Raw genomic sequence first — 17,287 nt, forward strand, 5'->3', positions numbered from 1 at the left:
ATTTCAAAAGTGTGCATCTCCAGGTTGAGAGTGTTACTGCAGGTCTGCTATCTAATACCCAGAGTACTGGCTTAGCAAATTAGGTGGTTGGTGTTTTTCCAGAGTCTAAACTTGTCCCAGGAGAGACCTCAGGAGAGGTCCTCCCTCTAGTTTTACACATACAGACACACACACACACACACACACATATCTGTATGAATATTACATTTTAATTGCATCAAGAGCCATTGAAGAAGCCATTTCTAAATATCCTCTGCCTTGCTAGACCAGTCATACTAAAGTGCATCTTTCAGCCTCGATCCCCACCTACTTTGGCAACATATCGCCTTACATTTAAGACTTCCTAAATCCTTCCGGGAAAGAGCCAACCGCCTGCCCTGTGTGCCCCCACTCTGCTTGGGTGCTCATAGCGAGGGCAGCCTGGCTAGGTGGGAACTGGGGACTCCAAGGAAGGCTGCCACAGGAGCTCTGCCTCCCAGGGCTGGCAGCGCAAGAGTAGGCACTTGCCTGGAACTCCCGCTGGAGCCCCCGGGCCCAGGGCAGAGCTGCCCTTGCAGGCCAGCAGTCTACAGCCTGCTAAATTTGAATGTGGCTAGGCGCTGCCAGAAAAAAAAAAAAAGATAAATGGATCGAAACTGAGCCTGTATGTTTCCCCCAGTAAAGCTTCTCTTCATTACATAATTCTTTCCTTTTTACTTCTTGGCTGGGAAACACCTGTCAGGAAATGGCAGATGGTGGGAAATAATAAAGGAAAGAAATGTCCTCATTTGAAAAAGAGAGCTTGCATTTTCTATCCCTGGTTATAAGTGCTGGGGGGAATGCTGCTGAATTATGTAACTCCTTGGTGTCTGTCGGGGCTTACGATGTTAAAAGAGAAATAATTACTTTAGTCACTGAATTTCAGATGCGTCTTGTTTTCAAAAAAAAAAAAAAATTGCAGCAAAAATTTGCTCCTGAAACATGACTGTTTTGTAAAACCTTTGGGGGTCATCAACACCGGGGGTGAATCATGAGTATTTTGATCAAGATTACAGTGGTCTCACTGGGGAAGATGTTAAAACCTCTCTCTCCTACAGAAACATAAGGTGCAAGCTGGTTCTGAAGGGCTGTGCAACGGCTGGGGACACCAGGCTGGGGAATGATTAAGGATGGGGGAAGGAAGGGGCCTAAATCTTCCCTTCAAAAAGGCTACAAGCCTGACACTTGGTGGGCATGTGAGGAATAACAGAAGCAGCAGGTTACCCCCACTCTGGGGAAATTCAGAGTTTTGATGAAGTTGCTATGGTAGGAGAAGCTAGAGATTCCTCTTGCCTTTGTGCGTGTGAGTGCCTACATAGGGAAGTAACGAAAGCAAGAGGCAGCTCGCAAAATGATGTTTACCCTCTTTTGCAGGTGTTATCTTGCCAATTGTGATCACCTTGATAGTAATTACCCTTTCTGTCTTCTCTCTGGTGGCTTTATACAGAATGTGCCAGAAGAAAACACCAGGTATTTTGCTTTCTCTGTGTGTGGAGGGGAAGAGTGGGAATCACTAGGCTTTTTATTATTAAATGATCTCTGGTTTTTTAGATTGCTGTAGCCATAGGTGTTGCTGTAGTCTGATAAGAGATCTTCCTGATTTAAAAGTGTTTTGCCTAAAGTAGAAAAGAGACACTTCATTTTCAAAATTAGTGTGAAAAATAGAGGAAGTAAAAATGTCTGTAATTTTTGGGAGAACACATAGAGCCATAAAGCTTTTTGTTTCCTCTTTTGCAGCTACAAGAGGTAACAAACAGCTGTGCTAACACAATCAGTCAACCTAGTGGAAAACAAAGATGCAAAATAAGTTTGGAGGTGTTAAGAAAATCACCTGCATTCATTTCATCTCTGCTCCAAATGCAGGCAAAGGAAAATCAATGCTTTCTTTTAGGAAATACCCAATATTTATATATGTATATTATTTTCCAGTTACAGTTTACACACAGGCGCAAAATCCCTGAGCAAACACTATTCTTATAAACAGACAGTCATTCTGACAGATCAGCCAAAGCCAGTATCTAACTATCTATGAAATACTTAAAATAACGGAGATATAACTCCATTAAATTCCATTTGCCAGGTATTTTACAGAGTTGCCAGAGTGGGCCATAGGCAAATGTAATTCTCCATTAAATGGATACCCATATCTGAATCCAAACTGTGTTTTTTTCTCCCTGTGAGCTGACATCAGTTAAGAGATCTGTGCAGAACTTTAACTGTGAAATCTCTGGGCCTCAGAAATGTAAACTCACAATAGGGTGTTGAAGCTGTAGATCAAGGGAAATAGTGTGTCACAAACAATTTAGCAAATGACATGCAAAACCAGAACCAAATGAAAAGAGGATAGTGATCTGTGCTTAGGAAATTACTGAATATTCAGTGTCAAGAGGTAAAGATTGGTTGAAGAAAGTTTCTTTGCCAGTCCCCCTCCCCCACATATAAATGCCAGCACATAGTAAATTCACTTCGAAACTGGACTAGAGATCTGTGGTCCTTTTTTACAGGATTTGCTCAGGTCTGTCTGATTTGCTTCCCGTGCAGACTGAAAGCCCTATGACTGGTGCAGCAGAATACAAATTAGCTCTATGTCTCTGATACAGGCCCTAACCCCATCCATCTGTCCACATTTGCACATTAGAATAAAATATGTTCAGTGCATCATTCATGTGGGGGAGAAATGCATTTTTTGTTGGCTGGGATGACAGATTGCAACTCTGAAGCCTTCAGAGTGCGACAACCATCGTTGGTGAGCAGCGTATTAGCAGGCCCCTCGCTGTGTAGTCTTTGCTCAAGGACTAGACTCCATTCCCAAATTTCAAAGAGCTAGTTGAAAGGCGAAAACTGGGCACTTAACTGCCCGTTTAAGAACCTCAGTCTGAAACTGAGAGCAAGACTTACAACCACATCTCAGGTACCCCTTAGGCATAGATGTGTGTAACCTCCATAGGCTATACTCTCTTATAGTAAAATTCTACAAGTACCTACAGGTCTGATTTGGATGGACAGTCCTGAGCTAGCTTGTGACAGATCCAGCAGCTCTGTTGACAGCTCAAGAGCTGTTGTACACTCACCACCTTTGCCCTAGCTACCAGGGGATTTGGGGGCTGCAGGGAAAAAGACGTTTTTACCAACTCCTCCTCCTCTCCCCGAAGCGTTTCATCTTCCCACAGAATCACTGAACATTTGTTTGTGCAGTGACTCTCAGGTATGGGAATTACAGCATTCAGCAGAGCAGGAGAAGATCTAGACCCCAGCTCCTACTCTTATAACAGCATGGCAGAAAATTCTGCCCCAGCTTCCCTCTGGATTATGAGAAACGCTGGCCTAAGCAGTGAGAGTGGTTTGGGCAGTGTATCCCGAGTGGATGAAGGCTGGTTTTTGTGCTAGAGAGCACCATTCTGTTCAGCATGCAGGCATTAGAGGCTGCCATTCATCTGCTCCTGTCCTTTCACCACATGATCTGGGAGGAATCCTTTGTGTCCAGCACCGCTGTGGGTTACAGCGAGGCAAAAGCGTCTAACAGCTAGGTGCTGCAATGCCAAACGGACGTCTAACCTCAAATGACTTCTGCTGTACTCTTTCACAAGCCATGTACGTTTCTCCCTAGTTTCCAGAAATATTGGTTGGAACAGTATCAGTTCACTTACATGGCTGACATGGCGATCTTTTGAGACGAGAAACCAGAAGAGTACCAGTTACCATTCCTGCTGCTTGATTGTTTTAAAGTACTTAATGCAATACCGTGGAATCGCACCAAGTCTTCTGCTAGCAACAGCAATAGCTATGTCTAAATGTTTTACTTAACTGAGTTCTAGCAGTCAAAATGATATTAACTTTTTTTCTTTTTCCAGAGAGACAAGAGAATGGAACTGAACAGTAGGTTGAATCCTGTCTTTTTGTTTCTTTAAGATCTATCACACAGTGCTTGTGAATGCAGCAGATTCTGCATGTGCTTTTCTTTGATCTTTCTCTATTTAAATATAATAAGTGGTTGCTTCCCCAAAAAGAACTCCTGTTAAAAGTGATGTGCTTGCAGTTATTGTACACGTGTTAACCCCTGTATTGATGATAACCAGCTGTCCTAGCATGGACAGAAATGTGATGCCTTGAGCTTTTTTGCAGGGAATCATTTTGAAACAGGAAAACGGTTTATTATATACCTTAGGGCCCATTGGCCCAGTCTTTTTTTTTTTTTTTTGCCCTTTCATTTTTTTCCCATTCATTTTTTTCCTCTCCTTTCCCATCCTCTTCCTTTTTTCATAAGTTTTCTCTTTCTTTTCTACTTTTTATTTTGTTTTTTCCCTTTTTCTCATTTTCCCTATTATTTCATATTCCTGTGTCACATTTTCTCTATGTTGTCTCATTGTCTTTACACCTGCCCGTCTGCACAGGCTCAGCTAAAATGGTATTAGCTTAAGGAGTGTCAAGAGAATGAAACTGCAACAGACTTACTAGAAAATCATACTGTACTTGAAGCCACTGAGTCTGGCTGTAGTCTCTATGTTTTGTATGACCAAAACCAAAATTTGAGCTGGTGAGCTGATTCCCTGGACACCTGAAGTGATCCTTCTTTCATTTCAGCATGGCCAAGAGCATTGTATTGACAAAGAAGAAAGATTACTCCCTCTTTTCCCACAGATGTACTTCTACTGTGGAGCATTAGATTGTGTCTGGAGTCATGCAAATTGATTTATTACATATTTCAAGAGAAAGGTATTTTCAGAAATACTGGTATATGGTCTTTTCCAGCAATGATTCCTACACATGATCCCATGCAAAGCCCAGTTCAGGGCCATAGGGCTTCTCAGCATGCCAGTGTGTGCTGGCATGGGTGCTATCTCCGCATCATAATCTTAGAGTTTTTCTTAGCTGACTGACATGCCAGGGCTGCATGCTGACTCTCTGCTTGAATGTCTTTTGATTTCAACAGGGCCCAATCAGATAAAGAGGGCGTGAAACTTCTTTCTGTAAAGACAAGTTCTGCTGAGACTGGTGAGTATGGTGTGTGTGTGTGTGTGTGTGTGTGTGTCAGAGCCCACAGAGGAGGAGTTTGAGGATGTCAATTCCAATAGCATAAGCATCTTCAGTTCCTGTCAGGTCAAAGTCACTGCACAGGATTCCCCCACAGTATAAATCCCCAGACTGGGAGGATATGAAGCTGCAGTACAGCTGCACTGTGTGATGCTTGTATTTGGGAGTGAGAATTGTGACAGTTTTAGGGAAAATCGTGTTTTTAAATCACTGATGGTAAGTGATCTGCTGCTAGGCAGTTCGGAAGTAACAGTGACCGTGATATTTATCAGCTAGATCTGGCTATGCTGCTTGTCTGACTGATAATACTGCAACAGCCAAAACGTCTGGGAGCCAGTGCTGTATGTAAACAGCCATCTGCTGGAACTGGTGTTTGCCATATTCAGCCAGCCCTGCAGCCAGCCATCCCTTATATTCAAAATCTTACCCTTGTTACAGATTCCTCTGTCCTGTGCTTAGCTGATCTAGTTTCTTGTAAAGTATGTGTGTAATAAAACTAAAGGAAGAAATAGAGGTTAAAGATAATGTGCACAAAAGAAATTAAAATCTCAGCAATGATGAGAGATGGAGGCAGTAATAGGTCCTGCAAGAAATAGACTAGAACAAAATAGGACTGAAGCAGACCAAAATTCTGACTAATCTGATTCCCAGCTCTTCAACCAAAAAAGTCAAACATGCTGAGGTAGATCTTCTCATGGTGAAACTTCCTCCCTCACCCACTGCAATTCCTTCCCTCAGCCTTGTACTTCTAGTCTTGCTTCTGCTGCCATCTTTCATCCATAGAAGTCCTCCAGGAAAAAAAGCCTCTTACTTTCTAAGAAAAGCCATCTTTCTAAGATTTCTGGCTGTCTGCTTCCCCCAGTGACATTTCAGAGCTTGCCTGGTAGCTGCTCTCCCTTTCCTCTAAATCCTTGGGAATCCTCTGAAATACAGTAGTTGATCTGAACTATCCTGTATCTGTAGGAGAGGTGCAGTCTGCACTCTTACAGACTTCTCTGCAACTCCCAGATGCTTTTGCACAATTCAAAAGACCCACAGGCCAGCTCAGGCAGCCCTTGCAATTCAAGGGGGTCATCTTCGGTCTCTGCCATCTTGCTTGCACAGAGTGGCATGCTGTAATACTAGGGAGAAGGAGAAAGCTGTGGTCTATCACAGGCTGGCTGATTCTGTCCCACTGCTGCAGAGCAAATGCAAACTAGACTTTGGCAAGTAAGAGACTGCATTTCAGATCTTTGTTATTTGGGATTTCTAAAATCTATATATATTTCTTTGGGAATGGACTTGTACCTCTATTTTAAGGGGTATGGAGTTGTGTGTATGTTTACATTTAAAATCACAGTAATTCTTTTAAAAGCTGAATTAAGTGAGAGAAGGATTCTTAGGCATTCTTGCATCGATTCTCCCCTCACACAAGTTTCAACAGTAAAGTTACTGCACTAACAGCAGTGGAGTTATTTGTGTTTTGCATCATCATAAGTGAGAAACGACTCAGATGCACTGGTTTTTCACAAGATGAGGTCTGACACCTATTAAACAGCTACTAGTTCACAAATTATCTGAATTTCTTCCATCTAGAGGGTGCTTGCTATTCTTTTTCATTGACGTATGATGCATGCATGCTATAATTGGAAGGTATGAGTCATCACCACTTAGAAGATAAGATTCTTGCCCTCTTCTCATTAATACAATTCATATTTAAACCAGCTACCATTTTCTCTTGAATTTTTACATCTTTATATGTTTCAAAATTAAACATGCTTTCATGGAAATTGAAGTCCATTTTTTCCCCAGGTTTTTAAAGATGCTTTACTTCTTAACTTAAAAGCGCTCTGGAAGGAGGCTCTGTTTTCTTACAAAAATACTCTTCACCCATACAAGTATTTTCAAGTGTTTCAGGATACCTGTCCATTTGAATAAGATTTACTTCTTTCATTAGAAGTTCAGGCATAAAGGCAAGCATTTCTTAACGGTACAGATACACAGACACATGTGAAATGTCTGCCTAATACGGTCACTGTTACAACTATTGAAAATAATTGCGCTGTGTAGAAAGTTTACATGTGTTTTTCTTTTTTTAGACACATAAAAGCTAACTCATGAAAAAGTGAATTAATAGTCCAAGCATTTAGAAAATGTATGTTATAGCCACCTCTGATTGTGCATACAAGCCAAACTACAAAAGGTTTAGGCTAGAGCAAGAAAGTTCTTATGAACAGTCTTAACTTTATGGACCTGCCTACATCATCCCCTCACTATAAACAGAGCTGCTCAGTTGCTTAAAGTCAAGCATACATATTACAAAAAATTCTGCTTTGACATGCATTCTAATTAAACTTTATTATTAAAGTATACTTCATATTTTCTGTTTTTTACTTTTATTATTCCAAACATAAAATGTGGGGATTTTATAATTGCTTCAAAAATGTATGAAATACATATACAAAACAAATAAGGATACAATGAACAACTCTGCTAAAAGAGGCAACCTAGAAAACCTACCTGTGTCACGATGTGCATGACATATCTTGATCAAAGGTTAAGGTGGGTTTAATCTCACCTTATTTTATCTATCTAAAAACTAAGCCGGCTGCATGTGGTCAGTTGAAATAAACACACGTGTCCAAGGGGCAATTTACCCCATCTATCTTAGACGCATATCTTGAACTGGAAGGATCTGATCTATGAAAGTGTCCATTTCCACCTATTGGCTACTGGCGGATCCTGTTTGAGGCCCGCTAAAATTGGATTCTGACTATAAATTAAAAGAAGAAGAAAGTCTGTCCTTTTTTCAGAAGCATAGCTGAATTAAATCTGATTATGTAATCAAGAATATTATTACAAAATGCCTACAATTAACATGAAAGAACATAGGAAAATAACAGTGTTTGATTAAGGCTGGACTAACGTGATGGTTACTAATGGAGACATATCACCAAGAACACTAGGTAAAACTGAGTTCTAACATTCTTGAATTTTTAAAACTCTTCTTTGAAAGGTGGCGTTGCTGATGGCTATGAGCTCCAGGGCACCACTGGTTAAGAACTGATATAAAGTAAAAAGCAAACAGACAAAACTGAATACTGAATTTCTCAGACATGTTTGCTACTTAACTGCAACACCTGATGCAAGATAAGCGCCCCTTTGTGCAGCTTACAGGGAATACTGAACTTGGATAAAGAATTCAGTATACTGAAACATCTCAAAAGTTTTACATTAATATGCAAATATAGAACTTACTGCAGCCATTCCATGTTTACTATATGGGCAAATTTAGGATAGTTCTTCCTAAGAGGAATAAATACAGAGCTCTAGAAAATCTACCCAAAAAAGTATTTCTTATTTGGGATTCAGTATAACACACAGAACTGCTTGTTTGGCTCTTCAGTGGTAGATATCTTTGCCCAGGGTGTACGATGAAGGTTTTTACATGAAGGTCAACACATTCATCAACCATAATGTTATTGATAAAGTATACCTAACCTGAAAACATATCTAGCTTTTGCTGTAATGGTTCTTGCATATGTTACTGGAAACCAGTGTAGGTATTAAGCCCTCTTTCAGAACAAAAAATAAATTGAGGGACACAGATTCCTCAGTAACAGAAAGGCTGAGGAAAAGAAATTGGGGTGAGGCTACTCCATAAGTGTGAATGGTGCATGGTAGAAATATTGATCCCTAATTAATAATTTGACAATATTATATTATGGTCCTTGTCTGGAATACTCATTCTAGATCAGGTAAAATGTGTCAAGGGTCTTCATAGTAGTACACCAGTTCGATATTCAATGTAAAGTCTCATAGGAACGTGACAGATGACATAGTATTTCAAAGTTTAGGTGTAATCCCGATACCTAAGTGTAAGGTGATTCATAAGGGTATGTTTTCTAACCAACATGTGCTGATTTGAGATGACAGGGTGGGATAAGGCTTACATGGCTTGTGAGGGAATTGTAGGTTCTGCATTGAATTTGCCAGAAGGATATTAAAAGTGCGTCAGAGCTTGTGTGACTTAGATTTTGGTGAGGCGTGTGGAGTGGAAAGTGGCTTGAGAGGTGATCTCAATCACCACATGAATGTCTGCATTAGGGCTTTCCAAGACACCTTCTGTGGACACAAATGAAAGTTCAAATGTTGCTGTTGAACAAAGCTGGGAAAACATATCAGGCGAACATGGGTATATGAGAAGAGACCTGACTTGTCGTGTCTTAGACATGTCCACACTCTGAGACAGCAGCACAGAACAAAATAGCATGAACCAAGGACAGAGCAACCAGCATTCCCCATATGCGTTCTATTATTTCCACAAACTACTTTTCATTAGCAATAGTAATAATCTTAGATCTGTTATCTGCTGCTTTAACTGAACCTATTTCCAGCCTGTAGATTTTCCTAACATGTTTCTCGGGTGTGTCTCTTGCACAAGACAACCTACCTGCCTTGAAGATAAGTGAAAGTTCATAACGTAGATTATTTCGATGCCCTAACTTCAGTAACTTTTGAGATGACCTTAGTTTGTACCTGCAGCAGTTCATGACATTCTTCTAAACTCTACAAATTTCTGAAGCATTCTCTGCACAGGCCTTGAGATTTCTAGCTTTTGATGTCAGAGATGAAGACAACTGTATGGTACCTAGTGACCGAGCACCAAAATCATCACAGAACAAAGAAAAACTTGTTCTCATTCAGCACAAAAACTTGCCTCAGCTGCTGGAGCGCACATGAAGTTCAGCACCTTGACAAGAACATTCGTCTGTGTAGCTGGGTTTTGAACCTGGTTAATCCTGTGGTTTTCTGAAGTGATTTGGTTGAATGACGATACCTTGATCACCACTTTCCATGAAATCTCCTGATGCTGAGACTATTTAATTATTCTGTCCCACACATCAAACCATAGCTTTGTCTGTGGTAGAATAGGACAAATCTGGAGCTGTGGCCGAGGATTGTTCTCCCTGGTATCGACAGGCCTGGTTTCTGTTATGCTGAGCACATGTGAGCGTGGACAGTGGTGTTTGAGGAGGTAAGAAAACTTCACATTCTTGTCTTTTTTTTTTTTTTAACCCATTTGGGGCTCAACCCCTGGAAACTTAGTCCTGCCAGAGGGATTACAGCTATGTAGGACATGGTTCCACAGTGGGCCATGGCATTTTTCAACACTAGTTTCATCCTTCTCTCCTTTCATTTTGTCTAGGATCTGGATGGGTGCATGGGTACATCTAGGATCAGTCGAAGAAGGCAGATGTCTAGGTGAGGCCCTCAGTCACTGAAAATTCCCTTCCCTCCTCCTTTTGCTTGCAAGATAAGCAATGCAGGTCAGCAGAGAGCAGTCTGCTAGTATGCTATGTGCTTAGAAGTGGTAAGAGCTGATGCTCTTACTAATCTGAGGCTATAACATTGTTTATTTCTTTTTCCTATTATGAGCTGTACTTTCAGTGACCTATTTTTTTCCCTGCAGGTAGAAAACGTAGAAGCTGCTTCCTAGAAAAGGGTCCCCTCGCAACAAAGAGATAGATCAAGTACTCGCTTCACTTTCATTTTCTTTCTCCTTTTCTCATCCTCCACTTTTTTAACCTTTTGTTGTATAATGGCCTGAAGTTGTAGTTTCTTTCTTCATAGAAGCTGAAGAATAAATTTTCTCGGCTTTTTACAGTCTGTGGCTGAATTCTGTTTTGTGTTTATTTCCACCACAAAGATCTGACTGCACACACTTGTGACTGAGACTTTTGGGCAAAACTGTAGTCAAAATGTTAAGTAGCATATGCTGCCTTCTATCTCTGTGGCTATAGTTCTAATTGAGTTTGTGAGCTGTGTATATTTGCAAGACTTTTTAAAGCAGCCTGTTACAATCAGAGACTGCTGAGGGTCAGATGAAGTTTCAAGATATCTCCCCATTGGGGAAATCGCCTCCTGTCCTCTTGCTGGCCATTCAGCAGCAATTACCTTCCCGTCCTTCATCTGAGCATTTCTTTATGCCCTCTCTCCGACATGGTGAGCTGTACAGAGCCCTCTGTCCTGTTGACGGTGGTAAGGAACTATTTGCAGGCAGCTCATGGGGATCACAGATGGTTGGTATGGCAGGGGAGCACTGCAGCGCATCACCAGTTTGGGACCCCGTGGACCACACTAACCTCAGCCGGTGCATCCAGGCCTGGGTCCTGCTCAGCGCTATTTTCGACCATCTCTAAGGCTCCCTTCCTTCTTTTATTTCAGTATTGTAAAAGATAAGCATTTAGATCCCCTCTGTCTATAGAAGTAGTTTTATACTTTCATCAAACCCGAGTCTCTACAATCATATTTTCTTCAGACTGAAAGACTTGGGGTAATTCTTTGTTCCAAACCAGATTGGCACTTAGGAGCAATTGCTCAGCAGCAGATATTACAGTGAAGTAACAGTACAACTTATTTTTTCTTATAGACAATATAATCTGAGATGCAGTACAACCTACTTTTATGTCACAGCCAATTTCTTATGTCCTCCTTCTTCCAGCTTTCCCACTAAACTCAGAGGCCTTTGTCCAGGTCAAAGACTTTCTGTACTTATAAGAACATGATCTGTTAATTCTCATATTTTTATTGTCATGCTCTGCAGTGTATGTGTATTCTGAATAATACATTCAGATCCTGAATCAAATGGGAAAAATAACATTTTTTTAAAGTGAGATCAATTCAACAGCCTGCTACAAAGGGGATACAAAGAAATGTTTGTTTCAGAGTTTCAGAATTCCTCTTATTCCGTCTCTAATTTCAGCTGGCTATAAGCCCCTTAGTTAATCGCATATACTAGCATTGGGATGCAACGTTAATAGGCAGGAATTAGCGTATTTGTGAGTGCAGTGTATACCGCTCTCCAAGTGCATTAGTGCACAAATGAAAGTTCAGTTTTTCAGAAAGTCTTGCATTTTCTTTAATGTATTATTACTTTCCCAGTTAAACCATGTAACTGTGCAGAGACCTCAGTCCTCTATGTACTCAATCTACCTCCCAGGTTCTTCAAACAAATATGTTGAAGGATCAGGAGTTAGGAATACAAAATTTTCCAATTACATCTTCCCCATCCTCATCCTCTTTAAGGATGACAACTTCTCACAGGAGGATGCATGCGGTGTGTATCAGACTGTGTCCAGTGCCAGACTGCTGACCAACTTTGCTGGTGAATCCAGTATCTGGGCTCCAAAATAAGTGTTTAGTGAGTGTTCACAATTGGATGCTGTTCAAATGAAAGACTGGTGCTGTACTACGGGAGTTGCTAGAGCACTGCCTCTTTTCTTATTGCAACTAAGAGGGTATGCTGGCAATGGTTAGCAGGAGATGTCAAGGAAAGAATAAAAACTAGGGAAGACATGCAAGAATACGTTCTCCACTGTACCCTTCCAGCAAGCTGTTACTTGGAGACTTCCTGAATCAGAGGCTGTGCTTCTTGCGCTTAATAATCCTCAGTGGCTTTTACTTCCGTGAATTTGCCTTATCCCTTTTGGCATCTACAACACCCTGTGGCAGTAAGTTAGATGGTTTAACTTCTGTCTGCATTGTATTACGGTAATGTTTAGAGACTTCATTGTGCCTATGTCTTTGTATTTACAGTGCACTTTCGACAAAAGTAACAAGTAGATGCAACATTGGGGGATGAGAGGAACAATAAAAGGTTTAATAGAGGGGTTTACAACCACTTGTCAAATAGAATTTCCATGTCAGTATCAGTATAATTTCATTTCCAAATACTCTACCTAAGGTGTCTTTCTCAAACTGTGCATCATTTCTTTCAGTTTTTGTAGAAGTGCGTGATTTATATGAGGTTGGCTTCTCACTGCCCTCTGCTAATCTATATGAGCTCACAACTCCTACTCCAACAGGAGAGGTGTCACAAGGCAGGACCACAGGTAAAAGGGGTCACATTGCACTTACAGCTGTGCAGTTGACAGCGCTTGGTTAACTGTGCCAAATACTTTTTGCCAGTTCCCTAATCTCCCACTTTTCACAGTTTACTTAATTACCTTAACAGAGTAGAGAGGTTTGCAATGAATTTTCCACCTATTATCAGAAAATTATTGCAGTAGTACTTATAAAATTGAATTGACTAGCACTAGGCTACTTTTATGCTGGATGCCGTACAACTAAATTGAGAGAAGCTGATGGTTCCAGTCTCTCTTGATGTCTTCCATCTACTAGTGTACACCACTAGATTTGAGGTGTTTGCCTTCCCCTGAATGAACAATCCAGAATCAACAAAAGACTAATTTTCACTGATTTTGCTGTCCAGCTGTTTTGCTATTGTTAGTGTATTTTATGTAACTATAGCCTTTCTTTCTCAACTGCAGTCTTCAAAGCGTGCAGGTAATCTGTCTAGACTGGTGGAGTACTGCCACTGCATGTGGAAATATTGGAAATGCAGGGGTTTTAGGAAAGACAAGTTTTCTCCACTGGCCACACAGTTCTGTGCTAAACAATTCCTTCAGTCAATTAAAATATCATCCATTCTAACAAAACAATAAACACAAGTATTTGTTTTCAGTTTCCCTTATGGGAAACAAGCTCTAATTCATTGTTTTTAGGGAGTGATGGGTTGGGGGGGGGGGGGGGGAGGGTTTTTTTTTTAGTCTTGGAATTCATTTCTGTCAGTTAAGGCTATTTTGAAATTGATAAAAATGTTTTCACATTTGCAACTAACCTGAATGTTCTTCTGAATTTGCTCTGTGTTTTGCAGCTGGATATTTAGCACAGCATCAAACTGCTGAGCCATCAGACTTTAAAATTGATCTAGACAGCTCTGTGCAGTCCCAAGCTGTATTGCAGTTCTGTATCTAAAGTAGTTCGTTACCCTCGTTAGTCTTGATTAGAGAACGCCTGTGTGCCCATTTCTTCTCCAGAATATAATCATTCTGTCTTCATCACTGAACTGTTAGTTGACGCTAATGATTATAGGCTCTGTAACGCTAATACCTTCAAATGCATTAGCAGTCATAAAGCAGCAATGACTTTGTTGTATTCCCGAATTCTTGTTGCACGCCTGCTCTCTTGGGAGCACAAGCAACAGTGGCAAAATGGCATAGAGCTATTTAACCCTTTACATCAAACTCTCATCAGACACTCATTGATATTACGAGGGGACATTGACACCCAGCAATATTTTAAGGCAGTTCAATATTTCCATGGGTTATGTATATAGCATCAGGAACTCTAGGCAGGGAACGTGAGTGTCCGTGTGTGCTGTGTTCTCTGGTCTTGCAATAAGGCAAATTCACCACTATTATAATACTACAGCTGTCAGTAGGTATGGATCAAGCAGTCTGCTTTCTGTAGCAAGCATGACTTCATCCATTTTTATAGTCTGATCCAAAGCCTACTGACGTCAATGGTTGTCCAGTGAGCTACACTGGCTTTAGAGCGTTTCCTAAGGAAAAATTCATTATTTTTCTGTGGTAGAAAGCATGGCTCTCTACGCAAGTTTGCGTCCTTTCTAGCTCAAAGTTACCAGCTGAGACTGGAACTCATAACAAAATATTGATATTTTCAGCAGCTGTTGAAGTTTTTTCTTCTCCACAGTGATATATTTTTCAGTGAATTTCTCCTACACATTTTTTAAAACTGTTTTGTCAATTTCCCCCTTTTGCACCCCATTGAAGTATTAATTTCTTTATATTGAACAACTATCTAGAAGCAAGGAGGGTTAAAACATGCAGAAGAAAGAAAAGGGAAATAAAAAATGAGGACAATTTTTGCAAATCTAATTGATTTCTTAATATAAAACTATATAAGAATTTGAACTGGTTGACTTTTTTTAACCTTTTCAAAATAAGATTTTTATCTAAGAAAAACTTACCAAAACTGTGTCAATCTTGTTGAAATATTTCATTTTTTTTCTGCCAGAAAAAAGTGTTTTCCTTTTCTGTCTAAATTCATATAGCAAATTGTTGAAGTATTTGCTGAGGGGATTTTCAGCTGAAATTTAAGGTTATCAGAACTTCTCAAGCACTAACTTGGCAACATTCTTGTAATGCTTCTGAAATAATTTTATCCCAAATAGAACGCTTGGAAGTAAAAACAATTTCAGCACGTTATTCTTAAACCATTTTCAATGTTTCTCATAGAATCCCATTGGATACAAAGTTTTCTACTCATCTGTGAAAGGCTACACTAAATTACAGAGCATGAATTGCTGCCAAGAAAAGCTGCCTGAAAATCATTGACTACTCTTTTCTATTTTCTTCCAAGTGGAGTGCAACTATTTAATTTGACTGCTAATTAGTTAAATGCCTAATCAATGCATTTGTTGTAATCCTAATTTGTTTTACATTTTTTCAACCCCAAGCTATAGATCATGTGCAAGCTATTTAATACAAATTCACTGTTACTAGAATGTAGTATAGCTCTTCACTTTCTTGCACCTCTTGTATGTACTGGGAATTAAATTGTTTTTCACAGGTGAGCAGAGAGGTGGCAGGCTGTTCCCTGAATGTACCTGGGGTTCAGTAAGCTAATAGCTGTTTAAATGGGGCTCTGTCCAGGCTGGGGCTGTGATTCCTTTTTCATCTCTGTGCCAGAATCTATGATGCAAAGTAATCCTGCTGATGTTACTGGTACCTAGGCTTGGAAGTAGGACAACTGTAGACATGTCCTCATCTGGAGGCATAGTTGTTTGTGTGTAATTGCTAGTAGTAGCTCAGCTTCTCCAGAGAAAGAGGAGTAAGAGCTGTTTGTAATTACTAACTGAAGTTGTTAAATGGTCATTTTTCCGACTTAGGAGGAACTGAGCTACTGTCAGCAGTAGCAGCAAAATTTGATTTTATAGTTGCATGTTTTTCTTTTTATTATTTAATGTTATAATCATAGTTCACAACTGATTTGAAAGTCTAACCTTTTCAGAACCCCCTTGGAAATAATTCTTGGTAGTACCCCACCATCTGAGAGCAAATTATGCAGGGAATGAGCTATAAACTACTAAGAGAGCAGTGAAAATCTGTTGTGTGGATAGATTTTTGCCTGTTAAGTAGGTCTGACAAGGAGACTGGCTGGTTTGCACAGTGGTCTGTGATGTGTTCCCGCTAGACTCATTTGTCTTCTCTTTATATATTTAACTGACCCAAAACGTATTTTCTGTCTCTTAGGAGAGCACTCATCTCAGGGGAAGAATAAAACTCAGCAACGTGATGATTCTTCTTCACACGTCAGCAGTAAATACGTAAGTTTATTATTTTCATCTTGCTTCCTGTAAGGTTACTATTTGTTAATCTTGGTATTTTGCCATGAAACTAAAAGAAAAGAGCTAAAAATACACAAACAAAAATGTCCTATAAGAGCAAACAGTGACTTCAGTTGGTAGCAGCCTCAAGTGGCAATGGCTTAAAAAAAGTTCAGCTTGAGCAAACTGTCATGAACGAGAATCCCAGAAAAAACGAGGCTAATGAAGTCAGTGGCAACTGAAGAACTGAAGAAGTGGCAACCACTTTGCAGAAGTAGACCTTTATGGACATAGCTTTTTAGCTTTGACTCCTAATCGTTCATTTCCTGGTTGTAATTCCTGAGGTCAATTACCTTTTGTATGTCCGAGAACTAACAGATTTCTTAAGGCCATTGCCTATAAAAAGGAACTTGATACTTAAAAGTGTTCAGCCCCCTTTAGTGTCTTGAAAGTGCTATGCCCATTCCACATCGTGCAAATTCCAGCACTTCTATTGAGGTTTCTGTGGCTTAAAAATCTTGATTGCTAGCATGCAAAACTGGCAGATGCTGGCCTATATTTTTGTGTGTGCCAAGGCAGAGACAGTCAGAGCACCTATGAAGGCCACAGTTTGAGAAGTGAATTCTGCATCTTCCTTCATGTATGAAGCTTTCTCAGCAAATGGGGCCTTTTGCTGAGGGAGGGGAGAAGGAAGATGAGGAGGGCAGTGACTCTGGGAAAGGGCTGGTCTGCAGGAAGGGCCCGGCCTGAGCAGGGTGAAGGAGGGAGGCAGAGGAGAAGGATGGCCTGAGGAAGGAGGTGTCAGAGCGTATGTGGAGGTCGAGCCAGGCATAGGCTGAGGCAGCTATGTTGGGCCCAAGCTAAGAACAAGCTTGCACCGTCGTTTTAGGATGAAGCCCCCCTAAAGTGCATCCCATCAACCTCCACAAATGTGGAGAGACCTTTTGCAAAACATCTTAGATCTTTTTCGCCCATTCTCATTTCACCCGGAATACACACTGCGCTTGTCCCCAGACTGAGTTTTCCAGATGCCAGCAGTAAGGACAAAATAATTTGTCCCCTGAA

At 40.5% G+C, this 17,287-nt stretch overlaps 1 protein-coding gene across 3 annotated transcripts in view; it reads left to right on the forward strand.

The window, feature by feature from the left end:
• EMCN (endomucin) overlaps positions 1–17,287 on the forward strand; it is a 147,350-nt gene that overhangs the window by 126,727 nt on the left and 3,336 nt on the right. For all 3 annotated transcript variants that reach the window (XM_009689340.2, XM_009689341.2, XM_068942012.1), the window contains 5 exons: positions 1,393–1,488; positions 3,870–3,894; positions 4,949–5,010; positions 12,810–12,923; positions 16,149–16,222. In XM_009689340.2, coding sequence (XP_009687635.2) covers positions 1,393–1,488; positions 3,870–3,894; positions 4,949–5,010; positions 12,810–12,923; positions 16,149–16,222 — 371 coding nt within the window. The remainder of the gene's footprint in view (positions 1–1,392; positions 1,489–3,869; positions 3,895–4,948; positions 5,011–12,809; positions 12,924–16,148; positions 16,223–17,287) is intronic.

This window comes from Struthio camelus, chromosome 4, assembly GCF_040807025.1.
Source record: "Struthio camelus isolate bStrCam1 chromosome 4, bStrCam1.hap1, whole genome shotgun sequence".
In the NCBI taxonomy this organism is placed as follows: domain Eukaryota; kingdom Metazoa; phylum Chordata; class Aves; order Struthioniformes; family Struthionidae; genus Struthio; species Struthio camelus.